General features: G+C 36.9%; 1 protein-coding gene and 1 long non-coding RNA gene across 7 annotated transcripts in view; one reads left to right on the top strand and one right to left on the bottom strand.

The window, feature by feature from the left end:
• Nucleotides 1–9070, top strand: part of Dop2r (dopamine D2-like receptor) — a 205863-nt gene extending 196793 nt beyond the window's left edge. Inside the window, exons 6-9 of one of the 6 annotated variants that reach the window (XR_011718664.1) lie at nucleotides 527–721; nucleotides 4039–4526; nucleotides 5629–5960; nucleotides 8938–9070. Coding sequence is in view for 4 of the 6 variants with exons in the window: in XM_071710177.1 (XP_071566278.1) it covers nucleotides 527–721; nucleotides 4039–4526; nucleotides 5629–5837 (892 nt within the window). In the remaining 2 variants the exon portion in view is untranslated. Of the gene's footprint in view, nucleotides 1–526; nucleotides 722–4038; nucleotides 4527–5628; nucleotides 8165–8937 lie in introns of those variants that run through there. The other 5 variants (XR_011718663.1, XM_071710179.1, XM_071710178.1 and 2 more) reach the window with 5 other exon arrangements.
• A 10321-nt stretch (nucleotides 9071–19391) lies between these two features.
• Nucleotides 19392–21573, bottom strand: LOC139774746 (uncharacterized). The gene is made up of 3 exons (XR_011718662.1): nucleotides 21173–21573; nucleotides 20221–20526; nucleotides 19392–19899 (listed from the first exon to the last, which is right to left on the bottom strand). It is a non-coding gene; the product is annotated as an uncharacterized lncRNA (long non-coding RNA).
• Between the last annotated feature and the right edge of the window lie 208 nt (nucleotides 21574–21781).

Genomic DNA, 21781 nt, shown 5'->3' with positions numbered 1-21781 from the left:
GCACCAGCGCGCATCAATCAAAATCATTTATTTTCTTTTTCGCTCCCTACCACACACACATACACACACTCTCTTTCTTCCTTTTTTCTCTCTTTCGCCATCCTTTCTTCCTTGTCTTTTTTCTAAATTTTGAATATTTATATGATTAAATATGTTGCTTTTTTGATACATATAGTGAACTTTTAAATGCTAATACAAAAATATATAAGAATGGAAGATATTTATTTAATTAAGATATTTATTTTTTACATTCAAAATTAAAGAGAAACGATTGCGACTTATCACGATTTGGACTTGATCGCTGTGTCGTAACAAATTAAAGACTCGTTTGAGATCTCGATCGTAAAAAGGAAACAGCGACGCTCTGTCACTGAGGATCTTGCAGGTGCTGTGAAAAAGCGTGTCGTCGCTTTGTGCATGATAGATACGCTACTTGCTGGATTAACGCTGGGGGATGCTGGATAAACAAGGAAGTGCATGATAGGTGTAGAGGCTTTTCTAGAGGCTTTTGACTAAGATCACGTAGTGGGTATTCTGTGGCAAGGTTCGCGGAAACGGCGCTGGGGGCGGCCGCCCTGGTGGCACCTGGGATCGAGGAACCGACGAACACCGCTTCCGGCAGCAACGAGGACGAGGATGAGACGCCCCTCGATCCCGTCGTCGTCATCTCCAATGACAAGAGCACGGAATTCTTTTTAGCCACGGTCGTCGAGGAAGCAGCGTAAGAATTTCATCATATCTTCTTATCACTCGTTCCTCCTCTCCCCCCGTCGCGCGCCCCGCGAACGGAAGGAAGATGTCGGAATTTTCTTTCAACGATATCGGATCGCATTGTCATGACGTTGTGCGACGGGTCTCGTCACATCGACCTTCAATGCGAAAAGCCGTACGAATACGTCGTCTCTGAAACGGTTACTGTCTTTCAAAACCGTCGTTCAGTTTGAAATGTATACCTCTTTGCGATGACAGATACGATATGAAGTCGAGTGAAAAAGTCAAAGAGGATCTTGCGAGGTCTTTCGTAAAATATATATTTGGTTCGGGATAAGCTATGTTGCGTTCACGCTTGATATCAACTATTCGCCCCGATTATTGGGACGAATAACGATATAAGCTAGTAAATATTTAATGCATCAATTTTTATACGAGATTATTTTAAGATAATATAAAATTCTACAATTTTATTTGCTGCTTAATTAAAAGAGGAATATTTCGTTGAAATATAATGGCGTTTTTATATTTAAGTACTTAATACAGATGATAAGCACCCTCAATAAAGCGTATTGAATAAATTATAAAATTAAGTTTATTTTATGTGTATCGCGGGGGAAATGCTCTGGAATTAACTTATAAAACGACTTATATGAATAAGGGCACTGTATAACCAAGATATACCTGTACAACTTCTCTTTCCATCTGCTTTTGCTGAGCTCCGAGAGATGAAACGAATGGTTAAAAAGTCTGGGTGGATGTCTGAAAGGCAAAAGAGATGATTATACGATATTCTGTATTGTAGAAAAATGGAAAAATTCTCGCGTTTCTTTTTATTACGCGCCGCTCGAAATGATCTGATCTGAGGTTCTTCGCATCGTTATCATGCAGAGAAACTTATCTTTCTAATTCTTCTTAGTTGCGCCTCGCAATTTGAGAAAAGTACGTAACGCGAAATTGAAAGAGGACTAAAAGAATTGATTAATGATGATTAAATTAAATTTCCTTTGTGTAATTTGACCTACATATTTAGAAGAAATTCCATCGAACGACCCCATAAACTTTTCGGATGCCGCTATTTTCTTAACGTTGTATAATAAATGAGACTTGAAATTTCAATTAGTCGACAAGAGACACGAAAGATAAAAAGCAACTGTTAAATAAAGTAGTAAAAATGAAACAACACGAGCACGTAGGTAGCTACAATTATTTTACTACTCTTTCTGAAGATTTCCAAGCGACACGAAAAGGCTTTGAGTCAATCAAAAGTTTTAACCTGCCGGTTAATTGGCCAATTGGGAGTCTTCAATTAAGAGGATATTACTTCTGCCTCGCGTGTCGCAAAGTTTGCGGGTTTTTATCCCTTCTGTTCCGAGTCCTCTTCAGATTATCGGTAACGTGAGAATAATTGCGGATTCCTTTCGACTAAGCAGTGATTACTGTTTCGGACTGTCCTTGCTCTTTTAAAATATGATAATATACCTGTAGTAGCGAAATATATGTATTTTTTCATCAAATTACGAGAATTATTTTCAATTTTATATGTACATAAAATAATCTCTCTCCGAGTCTTGTTTATAAAGCAATCTAATTGTAAGATAAAGTTTTACGTTTTTCACACAAATTAAAAACATGGTCCTTAAATATCGTAGTTAATCATTTTTCATTAAATTGATTTTTTTGTTCTTTGAAATGATATTTTTTGTTCATTTTATCATTTTTTGAAAGCTTTCTTTCGGTAATTCGTCTCGAACGGATAAAGAGGCGAAGACAATTCAGGGCGATGTCGAAAATTCGCTCGATCGGAAAACTCGGACAGGAAGGCACGTCGATATTCGGGACGGCTGACAAGTTGAACGCTCGAAAGTTCGTGCGCGTTGGACGATGAAGCAAAACAAGAAAAAATTCGCAGATCGAGGGAAAGAGAGTGAAGGGAAGCACGGCAGGCCGAGCGGCGAAAAGCCGATGATCTCGTAATTATTTTCTTCGTTCTCTCGACAATCGCGGTACAGTGGGGGCCAATCGGAGCTGTGCGAGATTTCGCATACTCTCTCCCTCTTCCTCTCTCTCTCTCCATCTATTTCCAAAACTCTATTCAAAGCCCGCGCACAGTACTCGTTTAACGGAAACTCGTCGCTCCGATAGTAATCCGGAAGTTCGCGAGCTAATCGCGATGGGGTGGTCTCTTTGTACCGGCGTTCCGCGAACAATTTGCATCTAACCGCTCGCGTTACCTTTGAAAATGGGCCAATCAACTCCGCGCGCATGGACATTTCACGGTTATTAATTAGTGTGTATTTTCAGCGCTCGAGCGATAGTACACCGCATATTTCGGCAAGCGTGGAACTTCGCGTTGAATCGTTACGAGAGATTTTGCACGGGTTACGATTTAGAAATGAACAAAAACTTAACGATCACATTCCTATTTCTAGTTATGCTTTTAAAAAAATTATATAAAAGGGAAAGAGAAGAAATATAACGTAAGCTTTGGTGGAAAACAAGTTGTATGTGGTGCATTATCTTAATATTATATTATAAACGATGATATATTAAAATTCAGTAAAGTACGTAGATTATAGATAAATAGACATTAAAAATATTCTTTTATATATAATATAGTCAATTGGATCTCGCTGTATATTTGTTTAGGACATTTGTTTTCTGTATCCTTGCCTCTGAAGGATGTAAGACCTCCTTGTCATTTGCATGCATATTCATAAGTACTGTCTCCTAATTCAGATAGTAATTTGTTACCGTCTCATTAGTTAGATTCCCCGTAACGTTTTTTTTTTAAGTATTTTATTACGTTACCATTTTACCATACAACACCGGCCAACGTAATAATGTCTCATTGTCAAAAATATATAAGAACGCAAAAGATCTTAAATAAAAAACGTAGTATATAAACATAAAAAATAATGTATGTCCATAATTATTAATAAATAATATAATCAAAACTATCGTACAAAATTTAGAATACATGAAAATGCATCAAAATTTAAATGCAAGATTTTGAGATTATAATACAGATATGCACAAAAATGTTGCATTGAGTAGAAATGATATCTTTGAAGATTTTGTATAATCGTCCTGAGTGTACAAACATAATCACGCGTTTTGCAATAATGAGAAAACAGTAATATATGATATTAAATGAGATTTCTAAAAACCATCTTTATTTTTGTATTGTATAACTTTTGCGTGTTTATCACGAGATCCCGAACTCCTTAATCCTCGAAACCAGACTTAAAATTGATAGTGTGGATTTTAAACTCTAACGTGAAGCGGATGTGAGTGCCGGGTCTTTCTGACACTCGAATGGTATAGTTGTCGTTTCAGCGCGGTGGCACAGGCCCAGCTGACCGGAGCACCACACGTGCAGCGGCAGGATCCCAGCGGATACGACGTCGCGGCGAGCAGCACGATGATCCACGAGCCGCTCGAGACGAATTCGAGTCCGAGCCCGAACCCGCGGATCACGTCGGGCCCGCCGTCCTCGTCGACTTCGTCGTCGCCCCCGCCAACGCGAGGCGCAACCAGCGTGTCCTCGGCCACGCAGACGAAGAGGAACGGTAACAACGGCGGCGCGAACAAGCAAGAGCTGAAGCGGCTGAAGAGCGCCGGCTCGCTCCTGCCGCTGCAGCTCGCGAGAACACCCAGCGTGCTGTCGTCCACCTGCAAGAAGGACCGGAAGAACGCGTCGGCCGGGTCAAGGTTCACGATATACAAGGCCAACAAGGCTAGTAAAAAGAAGAGAGAAAAGAGCTCAGCCAAGAAGGAGCGCAAGGCCACGAAGACTCTGGCGATCGTGTTAGGTAGGTTGCTCGCGTGCCGCTGCATTGATAAGTAGCTCGATCCGTCTCGCATCTATTATTGATGAGGCTCGCGAGTTAGAAGCATGCAAGAACGAGCTGCGATACTGGAAATGGATCACCATCTCTAGTATATATGTGAAAGTCTGAACATGGCTAGGCGAATAGGCGAGTGGTTTAAGAAAAACATCGAACGAGAGATCAGGAGATTAGTTATATGTCCGGCATGACGATTCGATCGGATCGAACAATTTATCTTTGTAACTCTTTCTTGCGAGCAATAAATAAGCGGCAATAAATGTCGATACGAAACTGCTATCCTTACTGCTCGAAATGTGGATTTACTTGAATATCAAAACTTTGAAATCAATATGAAGAAATTTTGTGAAGCATGCCGCGTATTATTACAGAGAAAAAAGCTTTAAATCCCCTTCACCAACACGAAAATCTCGGTATTAAGAAGCTCTAAAGTTTGTCTCAAATCTCTTTCAAATAAAGTCCACTGTAAGGTTGGATGAAAGAGTAGAGAGGATTATTAAATAGATAGTTTGTATTTTGCAACAAATATTTCTGATATATAAGATATCAAAGGATAACAGGTACTGAAAGTTTCTGGGGTCCTTGGGGTGTCAAAATCATTAACAGAATGTATTTTGCATACCAAGTGCTGAAGCTCAAAAGTACTCGCTTTATAGAAAAACAATAATGGTGAATTTAGAACGCATGCATTTCACAATTCCTACAATAAATATGCATTATTAATAAAAAATAAAAAAATAGAGAGATAAAGAATCAAATTTGCATTTATGCAACATTGCATTTTAGTGCATTATCGTTATTGTATGTTTAAACTCTCCGACTATTCTACCTAAATTAATAGTTAAAATGAATATAGCTTCTATATAAGTAATATTTCTTTTTTAAAAGATTTTTTTACAATTTAAAAAATATATAAAGCATTTATTGAGATATAGTTATAATTAATATTAAATTAAAATGTTAAAAATTAAGAATAATAGTTAGGTGTTGTGTTATATTTCTTGAAACACAGAAATCATTAATCTTGCTAACGCAATCACTTTGATTAATATAATAAATGTCACAGGTGTCTTTCTAATATGCTGGGTGCCCTTCTTCACTTGCAACATCATGGACGCAATTTGCACGAAGCTGACAGAGGCTTGTCAACCTGGTGTTACAGCCTTCATCGTCACTTCCTGGTTGGGCTACATGAATAGTTTCGTGAATCCCGTAATATACACTGTGTTCAACCCCGAATTCCGTAAGGCCTTCCGCAAGCTGATCAGCGTATAAGCGAGCGATTTACCTGCTTCCATCGCTGAAGAAGAGATACAGGACAGCAAACGTAATTCGGTGTGAATCGTCGTATTTGTGATGTAACAACAAGACTGTAGGCTCTCGGCAAACTTGCAACAGGTACTGTTGTTCTTGTATTTGGAACCTCAGCAGCTGCGTTTGCCTATCGGTTTTCGCGTTCTATTGCGTGTCAATCGTTTTCCAAGTGAATGAGAAAAGTCGAGTCTCACAAAACATTTCCCATTTTCTACTTAGGAAATACGGTCCGCGACACGGAAAAAAAACACAAAGGCATTATTTCTGCAGATGAATATACAAGCAATGCATTCGATGAAAATAATTTATGAAGATTACAAAAGAGTAATAAAACTAAAGGAAATAAAAATGATATCTCTATTTAACGAAATTTTTGCGTGAACGTAAGATATTTAAATATTGAAAATTGTTTTTTCTCAAATTTACGACACTCAAGATAAATAATTGTACTGTTAAAGTTATTACTCATTGATTATTACGTATCTATGATGGAAAGTGAAGAAGATATTTCTTCACTTGGATAAAATTGACACGCGATCAGACAGCGAAAATTGTTCGCTGGTAAATTCGTTGTTATCGAATGCAGCAACGATTCTTCGCATCCATACGCGTGAAAATCGTGCACTGTGATATCGAACTATCGTGGCATGACACGCGCTATTGGGTGGAGGACACACATGTACACGTGCGCTAGAATTCACGTGCACGAACGTTGGAGTTGAATTCTCGCACGGATAGCTCAAGTAATTGCTAAGTAAGGCTTTGCGAAGCAAAAGCAAATACTCCGCGTCGATCAACCGCGCGGTATCGCGCAAATTAGCAGGAAATTTAGGTAATCTGTACAAATCACACGCGGCGAGCGTCTACGAGGCCCCGAAGGACTCATTAGACAGGTTAGTCAACCTTCTGTGTTGAGGTGTAATAATCGCGTGTTCGCAAGGGCGGTTACACCCCTGGAAGATAATTTAAGTTCGCGAAAGCAGGTAATAATGGGATTTGAGAGAGAGGGAGAGAGGGGGGGGGAAGCGCGGAGGGTTAAAGTTGTTAGAGGTGTATTTATTATGCGAGCATATATTACTATACGTCTTCATCTGGATGATTAAGTACGCCATGACAGTATTAACATAGGATATAAGTTATAGCAATATTTTTTCGCTCAAAGCAAAAGCAACCGTGACCGCCGTTTTTACGACGATAGAATCATGCTATGTACACTCGCGTGTCGCAGTGTAATTGTATGTATTTATACTTCGATACACATAGAGAAAGAAAGAGAGTGAAAGAAAGAGGGGAAAAAATGTGAGAGAAAAAGAGAGAGAAAGATATATATTACATATATATTATACATATATTACATAAATAAATTTACGTCCTTTCACGATATACAGGGTGACACCAAGTACGGGGCAGAAGCTTTAGGACAACATGGAAGAAGCTTAACTTTTGGGAACAGTGTATCTTGGAAACACTAGCTCGAACTCTCTTTAATGAGTTACTCGTGTTATCGAACGCCGGTGAATATAATTATTTCTCAGTTATCAAGATACTAATTAAAGCCCGTGCATCGAGAATAAGATATTTTTCTGAACGTGAGAATATTTAGGAGAGAAATGGTTGATGGAAGCTTTTGGGATTGTAATCTTCATTTTTGGGAAAACGCACGTTTTTCCAAGAATAAATATAAATTCGCTATTAAATCGAGAGAGGAAGAGTTTTTGGTATTTTGAAAAATTTGAAATGCTTAGTTCCTCGATATTTATATGGACGAGTTTCTCAGGGTTTCTCAATTTAGCGCTCCATCACCTTGCATTGATCTCCCATTATAATAGCAATTTGTTCAGTTCACATACTTTTACTTTGTTGAAGTTACCGAACGGTTATTAACTTGCAATACATGTCTTAACGCAGTAACAATTAAACGCTTTATGAAGGTGGATAGTGATTCAATAACAATCAAACTACGGCAGCACAAATTTCTTAAAATCAAATTGTATAAGCAAACATATATATTTTACAAGATATACGCAGAGTTCGTGAATACTGATAAGATGCAGGCAAGTTCACACTTATATGAAGTACTTCCTTACCAACATTATGCCTATTTTTATTTTTATTTATCAATTTCGAATATTTAATGAAGCTTATATGTCTCGAATACCTTATTACGAGTGTTGGGCTCTTCTAAATTGTGAAAAGAATTTCGTGTTACGTTATGTCATTTATCTGCAAAATATTTATGTAGCAAGCAAACGGATACATAAATAATAAACGGAGCGTGAGAACGTGCAGGGATTGAGAACTCCTGATATACCTATATTATTTTACGATTTTGCCGTGACGCATACACACACGCACATACATGCAGGTTTGACTTGCGAGCAATCGTACAGGTTCGATCGAACGGCGAAATTCCGGAACTTGCTCCGACCGCTTCGGCGCGCTTTGATATGTAGGATTTGTCGCGATATTCCGATACCAATGCCACTAGTTACGAACCGTATGAATAATCAGGTAGACTTGGAACAATGACGACAGCGTACACGAAGATCGGAAACACAGTTCTCGGTTTCACGGCTCGATCGAGCGCAAAAGCGCAACATCGGGATTTACTGGCTCGCGACGTATAAATGCAAACTATTGCAGAGTATCGATTCCTCTAAAAGCGTAAAGATACAATACGGGTGAAATTAATATACCTTACAAGGGAATAAAAGAATAAAAATTAAATAGAAGAAAATTAAATCTAGTAAATGGAAAATATGAAATAAAAGAGAAATAAAAGAGAAAGTTGGTGAGAGAAGTTCGTTATCGAGTTTCATATTACGTTCAGAAGATTTCAGACGGAAGTTGTGCCGAGCTTCTCGCGATACTGTGTACGTACGTGTCCTAAGTTTCGACGGTCTTTCACGTCTTTGTTTCGTGGTCAAGCGTGAAATTCAACGTGACCGAATTTTCAAACATATCAAGTACGAGTACGCGGTGCAATAGCTGCCTACGAATCAATCAATTTGAGCGAATTACTGCTCTACACTGCATTATTATTTTTTTTCTTTTTCTCGAGGTGATCAATGCGGCTGTGTATACTCCTCAAGACTTTTCCGTCGAGCTGCGAGACGATGCGGATCAACGGATCCACGCTGTACTTTCATCAAAATCAACCGTGGAGCATCGTTTAACAGGACTGCGACTGCTTGGACGAAAGAGAGTGAAAGTTTCTCTGAAGTACTTAATTAATTTTTCTCGTTTAGTACCGTTTAACAACCTAGTTAACGATCTCACTAAGAAAGAATATACGTTTATCATTTTTTTACGAGTTATGGCACGAGACGTTATCGCGTTTCTTGATGATAATATGTATGTAAACGTTTTATATTCCAGATATATTCGATATTGTCGTGATTTATAGATATCCATTAATACTTAAATCTTAATAATATTTAGTAACGACTTTGAATTTTAAAGGGTTATAATACAATACACATTACGGCATCTTGATGCAAAAGAGTTACACTGGTAAGTATAATTATTTCACGTTTTATTTGTTTAATATCTGTGGAAGTCTATATTAGAACAACAGGAATTAAAACCAGTACGATCTCCCAAGACTCCACATTTATATATTTATGCGTAACAAAATAGAAATTCGCAGATTTAGCATAAAATACATTTCTCGATTTCTATTGCGTGAGAAATTAAACTCGTCGATTTCAATTTGGGAGAAAAAGACAAACATATCCGCACGTCGGGCCTTTACGACGCGAGGGAGACGCGCGTAGAAACGCAGAATACGATCTACGTTCTGTGTTTGATTAACCCATGTAGAGGTTCACGACTTTCCTCGCAATCGCGAAGTTCATGTTTCAACTAATATTTGATCGACGTAATGTGAGCATCTCAAATCACGTTCACGTCGAAATGCAATGGTTTCATCGGATTTCAAATATAAGCGAAGTGATTAGCGCATATCTGAGGGAGCATGTATAATATAATTGATCAATTTGGATGACGTTTAAAAGTGGTTTGTTTATAAAGCGAATAATGACATTAAATAATATACAATTATAAGCTCATGATAAACTCGCGTACAGAGAGAGGGAAAGAGAAATAGAGAAATAGAGAGAGAGAAAGATTAATCTGATGGGAGTATTTTGCAATCCCGTTAATATTAAATTGTTAAAGATATAATATTAGATCATCAAGAGATGCGGCAGCGTCTCGATGCCAGGTGCATAAAATCAATCAACCGAACGTGACTGTGTTCATTGCATGAATATCGAGCGCTACCATTACCTTTTTATCGGGGAAGTTTTACGTCAAGCATGCTTTCGATTACATTTCTTCGAAAGTTTCTTGATAAAAAAAATCTAACGACGCTTTTCTTGCATGACGTCTAAGTAAGCCCCTGATTGCAGTCGCTCCGAACAAAATTGGGCGCTGTCAATCCAGAAATCTCGAGATCTATGCTAAAAGTGATAATTTCGCTCCTGCAGTTTCGCGTGCATCGTAAGCGACTTTTATCCCTCTAGCCAGCATTCGCAAGCTCACGGTTTGAAATGTGTTCAGATTTAAGAAATTTGTCGTGTTTGGAATTAAAGTAGAAGAAACTTTGTAGATACTTTTACTTTTCGAAAAGAATGATCGACAAATTGCTTAATTTTGTCTAAATTTACTTCTGCTTCTGGAAATCGTTAACAATTAAGACCGTGCTTTCTTACTTAGAGTATTACTTTTATCTTAAGGTTTTTTTTTTAGTCCAGATGTAAGTTTTTGCACGATCCGGAGCGTTGCGAGCAAATCATGATATCTCGTTCGTTTCGATGTATGTCACGCGCGTCCGCGTTGTTGCAATAACGTCTACAATCAAAGCTTTTTACTGGGTTTTTTGAATGCTGTACGACGTAGCTTTAAGCCTCCGATGTATATTTGTAAATATTCTAGACGAATGGTACTGTCAATCCTATGTATATCGTTACGTATACAGCTTCGTGTTACATGTGGCGCGGTTTACGACGTCGATCCGATCGAGTTGTTTTAGATAAAACGCAGTTCGCGTACGTTTCATGCCGCGTGAAACTTGGACGAGTGTGCGGTCACTTGCGATAAATGGACACGTGTGCTCCGAGCTTGACAAACGTCCAGCCGCAGAATCGAACGACATTTGTCGTCATCGGCGAGCTCTTCGCATGATGCTTTTTTGCAAAACGCGAAATTGCTTCGTTAGTTTAATTCTACGCGTCATTGTGTCAAATGTTTCGCGACTTCGGGATAATCACGCGACACGGCTTCCCTTTTAATACGCTAATAACGCTCTCCGTTCCGCTGTTTTGTATAATCGGTATGTTTGCCCTGTTTAAAATAATATGCAAACTAATGAAGATTAATGGTAAATTTGTAAAGTCTTCCTGCAAAATAACGTTACGAAGACGAAAACTGTCGCAAGCGGAACCTCTTAAAATCTCGCGAATTCTGCTTCTTAGAATTCTGCTGTTGCCAGTTTTCCGTCGACTACTTTTAACTTCTTTCTCCGTGAAACACGGCAACAGCATTTTGGCAATGCGCAAGACAATATCCGCGTTACGATAACGTTTAAAAGTTTCTCGGGGAGAAACACGAGAACGGCTCCGTCGTGGAATGAAATACGGCTTGACGCCGGAAGCGAAGAGAGAGAGACGCCGCGGACTTAAAGCCGCGGCTTTCAATTCGGGGATATAAATCTTTTAATTTATGTAAACCCCCCCCCCTTCCGAAAGATATAAAACCTACTTAAGTCGCTTCGGTCACAATGAATCCGCGCAAGCCGGCTGTGAAGTTTTAAGTCCTTTTCATAACTCCGTCGGGAAGTTTGTCGACTTTCTCTCTCTCGCTTGTCGACCGATCGTCATCTCTCGACTTATCCCCTGCGGGAGAGCCGCCTCCGTCTCGTCTTCACCTTCGTAGATCGCGCCATGTGCCACTTAACGTCGTTGTTAAAGGGTAAGGAGACTTCCGGACGAAGTCGATCGCTTCTTAATTAGCGAAGTTCGCACGCTCTGCTTTCCATATCGCTAACGAAGCGCAGAGGACAAGTATGGCGCATATTCCAGCGCGATCCCCGCGAAATACTTGCATTTCCATAGTCGATCTCGAGAGCCATATTCTCATCCCCGTGTTGCGTCTCCGCGTTTAGCACTGTAACTAAGTGGCTGTCTGATCCCGAAGTCTCATCCTCAGAGGCCAATTAATAAAATGAAGACGCGTATCAGGTGGCTACATTCAGTGCTAAATGCATGATGAAGATACGGGTCCCACAATCTGACGATTTAGATTATTTAGAAGAACAATATGTATAAGCGTGAGATTTAACGGTTCCAGACGAAGATATGACGGGTAGCCAAAAATATATTCGTGCGAGGAGAGAAAGAGTGTGAGAGAGAGAGAGAGAGATAGAAAGAAAGGGAGAGCCTAGTCTTCTGTTATATAGCGTGACACTTCGAAAGATGTTAGAAAATTTCTTATAATCCTGAGTAAAATGGCTGTATTTTTCTAACCTGATACTTTCCCCTCTGTACATATATACGCGACACATGTATATGATATGTATCGATAGACACATAACGACACGTGCGTGAAGACGATGTCACAATTTGCGAGGGCAAGTTAACGTAGGCACTGTATATCTGTGTAAATATATGTCTAATTGGGGAAGCATGTTGCGTCTGTTTGTGTACACGTTTGTGTGCGTGAGAGAGTACGACGAAGTTTCCCCTGATGATTCCCAATTGAGTGTAAATTACTACAGAAACTTCTTGTTTGCGCGAAACGATCACGTCGGCACGTTGTCTTTCGAGGATGAAAGTGTTGGAATGCTATAACGTTAAAAAAAGAGAGAGATATAGGGGAGACCGGGGCCTAACCGTCGCCGGGGTTGAACCGTCAAATCAAATATCTCGGAACCTGTATATTGTGCGAACTCGCTATTAACATTGTAAACGCTGCTTATGGTACCCATGTGACCAACGGAGTTTCGGCAGGTTACCTGCCGTGTTATGATTTTTACGAGGGCAAACGTGTTTTCGGAAGGTGAAAGTTACATTTTCTGCGCGTGGAAATTTTGTAATATCTGCAATAATATTTGCTCTCCAAATCTCGAGGTACGTGATTATAAAGAGTAATGCATGCTGAACACGAATCCAGTGTAGTTTTTTCATTATCGTTGATGTCTAATATTTCGTGGGCGATCAAACCTGAAACTTGTGTTTGGGGTTAATCCGTCAGTAAGCAGTCCGGGTGCATTTCCAAGGCATTTCCGGGCATTTCCAGGCTCACTGCATATGGAATATGGATGAGACGGGAATTACAACCGTTCAGACACCGAATAGAGTCATCGGATGTCGAGGAGTAAAACAAGTCGGGCGAGTGACTTCTGCGGAAAGAGGAACCCTCGTAACTATTTTTTAATAATGTTTCGCATAAAAATTTTAAATAAATTTTATATTTTTCTCTTAAAAAACAATATAAGATGTATCCTATCATTTTTCAGGATTAGATGTACGTATATGTATTGAAAATGCAGTGTGACGGTAAACCCCGGCACTTTTGAGATTTAATTTTTCCACCGTTGTCGTTTTTGCTCTATACGTGTTAAACAAGCGACCGTAGATAAAAATTTCCTATATAAATTTGTAGCTCAAGGTTCACTCTTTACAGTGGTATACCATTTAACTAAAATTATTTATTTTCTTGTTAAAAATCGGCACGAAAAAAAACTGACGGTTAGGCCCCGGTCTCCCCTACATATATATATATATTATACATAATATATTATACGACGTACGCGCGTATGTTACGCCGATGCGTGAGATCGGATGCTGTGTTTTCCTATGGATTTCTTATTTATTATCACCAATGGTCTATACAGGGCATAGGTTTAAGAAAAGAACCTTTAATTTGCTGAGATTTAATCTGCGAGAAAATAAGAACGTAAAAAAAATATATAAAAATGCTGTATGTATATTGAAGGCAATACCTATACATACCTAAGAGAGCGTGAAAGATACGCGAAAACACGTTTCATGAACACGCGACATGAACATACATACACACAGAACAGGACACTTGTTAAAAGTAATAAATTATAGTATAAATTAAAAGTGATCTTATAATTTCTCCCTTCGGATCATATCTCTTTTCGCTTCGCGGTCATTCCAAGAAGAGCGAGCAAGTAAACAAACGTAGACAATTAAATTTTTAATACAATAAAAATGATTGATTTGGATAAATGTTCAAAGTAGCCTAATTAAATATGCGAGTACGTGCAAGTTTCGTTTCTCTGCAACGTATCTTGCTTATTAATGAATACCGCGTAAAATGACATTGTTAATGAGTTTCGACAGGGCACGTGTATTAAAATGAGTTGCGATTCTGTTCTCACGCGTGATAAAAGGGCTTCGTAATCGCAACAGTTTCAATTACGATTAAAATAATGAAAAATAACGAAAGAACGAGGGATCCCGGACGGATCCAATTTGCAAATAAATCGCTTATGCTATCTCCATAAAATGCACGAATGAAGTAATCTAACGTAAGCTGACGGCGGATTATTCACTCTACGGCGCGGAGAAATTCTAGGGATGGAAAATGAGATAAACCTATATTATTCTCGCCGGAGCATAATTAAATGTGAAACTTACAACTGACTCCTAGTCAGGCGGCTCGCTGCAAAAAAATAATAGAAGTGACAAATGGATGTGCAATTTGCCAGGTTAAATCGCGAATCGTAAAACAACGACGATACACATAGAGCACACAATTATCCTGCATAATTGCTTGACAACTCGAGTGGAGATGAACTCGAAATGCAACGCGACGGCGGGATATGAGAACTTCGCCACGTAGCGAAACTCTGTTTGTTGAAGTTTAATATAAATAATGAATTATATACTTATATAATTTATTATTTAACTTATATAATTATATACTTATATAATATATTTAATTATTTATTTGAAAGTCAGAGCATTATTATATATTTGTAAAAAAAAAAGCAATTTTGAAACATTAGCACGAATCTTAGTGATTAAAAATATATAAATTTAATGTGAATAGTAAAAATTTGTTGTTGGTCGTACATCTGATTTACTTTTTATTTATATTCTCGTGGAAGTCAATTTTTTATTCCAGTCAGATAATTTCCGCCGCTAGATGTGACAACTTTTTTTTTTAAGCTATTGCAGCTCGAGTCCACCAATATGTGTGACTACATTGATTCGGTTCAATGCAATCTGCAGTGACAATGGTCGCGGCCAACTACCACGGCCGCCAGGAAAATTCAATCTGCAGCGAAATCGTTTGGTGCCAACTTTTACGGACGTTTGAGAAATAAAAGGTATCTGGGAATTTCGGCCGTTTATTCCCGTGTGAGCATCGAGGTACTTGGCTGTGTGATGAACAAAAGGAGAAGGTATCAAACGAAAATAAACAGATAAATAGTAAAATGAAAGCTTAGTAAAATTGCTAGTAAGTGGTGTGAAAACGTTACGTCTGTCGTACGTGAAGAGACAGAGCTAAATAATTTTTTTTTGCGTTAAATGTTATTTGCTATATGTATGAAACACAACTTAATCTGTTCTTGTTCAATGTCTATTTGAAATATTAGCATTTCCTCGAATCTGAAATTAATTATTATATTTTATTTCGTAACATTACAAAACCTTGTAAACTTATAACAAAAAAATTTGCAATATGTATAATTGGGGAAAGACAAGGAATAGATTGAAAGAATAATTTTCTAAATATTACTGGTCACGAATGCAAATCAACTAATGCAATGGTTTTGGAAAACCTTATTGATTTATAATATGTATAATGCAACAGAAAACATTTTTATACTAGATAATATTTAAAACTAATTAATTATTATGGTGAGTAATTACAAAAGATACATGCCATTTCTATAGGAGTGATATTTTTGATGATTTCGTCTGGTTACAGCAATTATTTTAATTAATTTATATATGTAATATTTTGAATGTATGCGTGCATCACATAAAGCAGAGCCTGGAATAGTGATCCTAGATTGCCATTAAAGATGGTATCCAATTCCAATCTGAAATAATATTCTACATTTTAGAAAAATATCTCAAGTTTATATTAAGTTATATTAAACATTTTTTATATACTATGATATTTATGTAGTAATTATAATTTCTCTAAATAATGAGAACAAGAAACCTCAGTTACTTAAAAACGTTAGAAAAATATACATATATGCAATTTTTAAAGTAATGAGAAAAGTCACGAAATAAATTACGAAAATATCCAAACAAATTATTTTTGCGATGTATTTTATCATATACCTACACGTTATATATACTACATGTTATTTATTATTATTTTAAATTTTAATTCGCGTTACAGATTCGTACTTGAAATTTCATTAAAGTCAATATAAATAAATTTCTATAATTAAATTTGATTAAACCTTGATGAAATTTAATGGGTACTCTAAATATCTCCTAAATTCTGATAGAATATCATTTAATGTTATGTAATTCAATCTATAAACGACCCGCAAATGTACGTCATTTCGAACCTACGAGTTGAAATTCGTGCCTGTGTATCCCGTTTCACATAATTTCAATTAATTTAATTAAATTCTCTTTACTTATATGCACTTCCTCGGAGAGCTGTGTAAAGATAAACAATGTAAACGTGAGTACGCGCCGCTCGATATTTCAACGAGCACAATTTGTTTTAGTCGACGTCGGGACTTGTTTCATCTTTAATCCCTCGCGATTAATCATATTTACCGACTGCGAAAATAATTGCCGCCGCTGCAAAACAAGCAACAAACCGCCGCGCGCTGCGCGCCTCTTCCCGTCTTCTCTCGGCCGAGATAGAAACTTCTCCGGGTGTAATTAATGTAAATAAGAAACCCAGGTGACTACGGACGAGACGCCTCATTTCTCTCTGCCTACCTTTGTTCCTTCTACCTTGCGGCATCGCGGAAAGAGAGCCGGCACCTGCGGCACTCGGCACGCGAAATGGCACTCGGCCGCGTCTCGCGTTAAATTTTTGAAGGATTTACGAGCAACATTGCGGCCGAACGAAGAGTATGCGGAACATTTTATTTGCGCTCTTGAACAAAGCGGAAAACTTTCATTCTTGGAGAACACACATTTCAACGCCTGGCACTGAAGAAATACAGTGCGCTGATTTTTTTGCGAAAGTAATATCGAAGTCGTGCAACGTTATTTAAATATCCACCTTTAGCTATAATTTTCTAGTGTTGCAGTTGCGAAATTTAATATCCTTTTCTTGTTATAAATATAATAAACCATTTCATTATATGTAATTGCAATGTTTTACTACATCGCAGTATACATTTCAGTTTCTTAGAAAAAAATTCTTTGTAAAAAATTAAAATATTTTATAATGAAGTATCATATTTTATGTAACATTTATGTGCACATAAAATGTGAAAGTTTATGTGTTTATTAAGCCTGATATTATATCGTGATTTTCGATTACTTTCGTACATATTCGTTATAAGAACGATGATTGACAGATGAATGAAAGAAAGAAAACTCGGAAGCTTTCGCGCTTACATGACAAACGATTTACAAACCGATGTAATATATTTGACACGGAATTTGTATAAAATAAAATTTGTTCTAATGTGACAGTGCGATAAACTGGTTTCGCCTTTCGATTAAATGGTCGGAGTTTACGTATGCCAATAGACCAACAGAATTGTCAGGTACGAACGTGTATGATTAACAAAATTGGTTTACTAATTAATATCTCGTGAATACGCGTTCCATATTCATAAGCTTCTACCAGCGAACTTCCAACGTTCGATGGTATTTGCCGAAGCAAATAGACGTACTTCCAAATGATAATTAGGAATCTACGATATACAGAATAGAGTATTGAAATTTCCACTTTGAAATATATCTAATATATTTGCTTGTGAATAGTTAATTCATAGAATTCTTAATTACATGCTTATTCAATGCATATTTGAAATTTAATAATAATGAAAATTTAAAATATCTTTACAGAGATAAATTTTTATAATAAGGGAACGCTAATATTTTCTTAATTTGTTAGATGTAGAATTTTTAATTTTATTTTGTTAGAGATGTAGAATTTTTAAATGTTTTATATCTTTTCTCGTTTTATCTTTCCATTTATTCAATAATATATGATAATGAACGCAATAATAAATTAAATACATGCTTAAAATTAAATACAAGCATTTGTTAAATGGACTGATGGATATTTGTCAAAATACATATTAATTTTTATTATAATTAAAATATCGTGGAATGTCTTTTTTAAATTTGTAAATTTTAAACTATTTTAACTTGTTATATAAGTTATATATTATTTTAGTTATATAGTGTAATACGTAATATAAATATCAAAATCAGGTGGATTATTTTAATCTGCGATATTATTAAAGTCTTTTGTAGATCGTTCTCAAAGGAAATGCATTGCGTAGAAAAAGTTATTGTTTTATTTAACAATTATACAATAGTCATTCAAATATAAATGACATTTATGCTCGTAGGGATTGAATTATTCAGTCAATTAAATGGAATAATAAATTAAGCGAGTTAGCGACTGCGCAGCGGAGTGCAGAAATATGTATGCTCTAAATTTAATGACAAACTCCAAAGTGGTAATTTCTATCTTTTAATACTTGTTCTTTGCCCGCGTTTCGACAGATGTGGCTATTCTATCTCGAATAACGCGTAAAATACATTTGACAAAAACTACAATTTTCTTGATTTATACTTGTGAGAATGTATGGTATTTCGATAAGATTGCGCCATTGGTGCAAAGTGAAACGTAACGGAAGAAAGTGGAAGAAAAGAAACGTAACACTTAAGGAGATGAAGATACATGAAATGAGACAAGAAGGAAAAGAAGGGACAAAGGGTGGGCTGCTCGTAATTAGCAGGCACGTGGCTAATGAATTGCGACCAAAGTAATATCGCATCCCATTAAAAAGGCTTTCGAGCGACATGAGTACCGTGTACCGCAGAACTTAAAATCGTGCCTTGAGAACTCACTTTTGCAAATGCGGGAGCGTGCGGTTGCGGTAATTTCGGCGAAGTTAACCCGCTTTTGCGATCCCCAGGCTCCATCGGTTTCGTGGCGGGATTATATACCCGTATGTAAGGTATTAATTTATCCCGTCGAAACCTTCGAGTTGCAGCTGCAATCCTGTAAAACACATTAATTGAGTTACGCCTACCAACTTTGCGCGAAAAAGTTGTTGAATAAACGAGCCCTTAAACGTAATCGCAGATCGAAAGCTGCTGGAAAGGTTCGTGTTGAAGAGCCGCGAAGAGAGAAAAATAAAAAAGTAGGTATATATAAATGCTGTTGGATAAAATTCCAATTAGGAATTATTAGATAGAACTTACAGTTATTTCATAAACTGAAAATAAACGAAAAGACACATATAAACTTGAGAGAACAATAATAATAATGTATTTTTGTGTCGTTTAACTTTATTACGTGAGTCCTACAGAATTTCGCAAGTATATTGAATAAAGTTTCATTTCAGTATCGCGCAAAATTTTCAATTTGCATCTAATAATTTTCATATCGTGATTTAAAGAATTTCATAGATAAATTCTTGCCGAAATTGAAACGCGTTATATCACTCCGCTATTCCATTAAATTCCAGAACGCTTTCGGACGAATTTCTGTATCTTTAGACAAATTCCGGGTGTTACGTTAAATGTATATTACGGCCGGAACCGAAGATCTAAAACTTGCTTGGCGTATAGAGGTAAGATACCTGTGGGGTACCATGGATTTCTTGCCTCTTGAGTTTGTCGTAATTGTTCCACGTGATGTAAACTTTGCTCGAGGTTCAAAGTTGGTATGCTCGCAGGTATGTCCGTTGTCATGCCACCAGGTATGCCCGTTGATATGCCAGCAGTTATGCTTCCAGATATACCATTGGGTATATTTGAAGTCAGACTGCTTGGTATGCTTGCCGTGAAGTCTACAGGTAAGTCTACGTCTGTAGTGAAATGTAAGTAAAAGACTGCGTATTCGCATTAATTAGCAAAATATTCCTTTGATACATCAATGTTTAAATGTAGACAAAGATTTTGCAAAATTGAAGAATTTACAAAATAATCATCTCGTGATAAATTTAGAAAATTAATTATTGAAATGTAACCCAGTAATACAATTAATTTGTCGTTTTGATACTTATTCGTATTTAGAAGACCGCGGAGGAAAAAAAAACTTTAGCTTACTTAGACATCGATAACAATTCTCGTTATTTATTATTTAATATCCAATTATAGTGAGTTAGTGAGATATAATCATTTTATACCTAAGCGGCAATTTATTCCCTGTTGCATCGGGCGTTATTACGGATTTCAAAATTGGTGCGACAGATATGTATATTCGGTGAAACAAGTTTCGTCTTTTCGTTCGGAGATAGCGAAGGAGATGGCTGGAGAGGATGTTTCCGGTTGTGAGAACTGCTGCAAAGGCCAGTCGTGTTTAAGTTTCACGAGCATCGCGTAGTCCGCAAAGGAGTGTTCTGAATACCCTTCAGTCCTCCTTTGTGCTCTTCGGGGGAGAATGTAGTTCAACACTGAGCTCTGGGTTTCAACGCTCTTCGGCGTTTCAAGCGCTAGGAATTTAAAGTCATGCTCGTTGATCTTGAGACTGTTGTTCGGCGTGTGTGAAAGCGCATAGGCATGCGTGTCGCTATTCAATTCACTTAAGATAGGAAGAGAAGGCGCGACAGTCCCATATTTAGTAGCGTGAAAATAAATCGATGATGCTAAATCAAAGAGACCGAATTTAAATGTAATGTAATTACGCCATATTATTTTATAGATTAATTGGCGCGGTTAGTTTTTTTAAATTCTAATTTTGCATCATGAATTTTACAATTATAGAAATAATTGTTAAGAGAAATAAAATAAACTAGTAAAAATAACAAGAGTTTATATTAGATTTAGATACTTATAAAGACTATCGGTAAAGGTAATGGTGTGAAGAATATGTAAATTATTTGATGATATAATTTTCTTGTTACTACTTTACACATTGTGGTAAGGAAAAATTATTAAACGAAATAAAATCAACGCTAAATAAATACATTTGATTTTATTCCATTTTAAATAATCGTAATTTATATTAATTGTACGTTAAGCAATTTGCGATAACACGATGCGACGCGGTTATCTCAGTTTGACATTCTTGTTCGGCAATTGAGTAACTTCACAAGTTTAGTTTAGTTTACTGCATAGTTACAATGCGGTTGGACCAACCGGGTGGATAATAAAGCTCCGGTCAGCCATTACGTACTTTCCGGCGGACGGCGCTATTGATGTTGCCGTGACAGGCGAGCTGGGCTTGGTTGTTAAACTCGTTAAGATGTGACCTATAATCGAGAATTGGTTTATGCTAACTGAGATTGATGGAACGATTGTTGGCGAGCTGTCAACCGGCTATAAAAGCAATATAAACATTTATTAATCCGGTGTGCCACTGATTCGTTATGAAGTCTAATATACTTCTTCGGTGCATTCACTTTTGTTTATCTTACATTTTATGATCTTCAGTGTTGTATATTACAGTTATGTGCATTGCAATTATTAATGTGAAATTATACAAGAAAGTTTGCTAGTTTTATTTTTTTATTCAGTAGATAAGAATATCGTTAACTCAATAACAGATTTAATAATAAGTAGGGGGGGATGTAAAATATATGCACAAGATATTCTAAGAAACAGTAACATAATATACAAATTTACAGGTAATTGACATTATGTTATATACGTAACAATGACGTAAGCGTGGAGTAATCATAAAATTTTATAATATAAAATATAAAATATGAAATTATATATTTCTAAATTTTGGTTATCCGTTTTGCA

The sequence above is a fragment of the Temnothorax nylanderi genome, unplaced genomic scaffold (genome assembly GCF_030848795.1).
Source record: "Temnothorax nylanderi isolate EJ_2023f unplaced genomic scaffold, tnyl_v1.0 TNYL_tig0086_pilon, whole genome shotgun sequence".
NCBI classification, from domain to species: Eukaryota; Metazoa; Arthropoda; class Insecta; order Hymenoptera; family Formicidae; genus Temnothorax; species Temnothorax nylanderi.
This window is presented reverse-complemented; position numbering and strand designations above follow the sequence as displayed.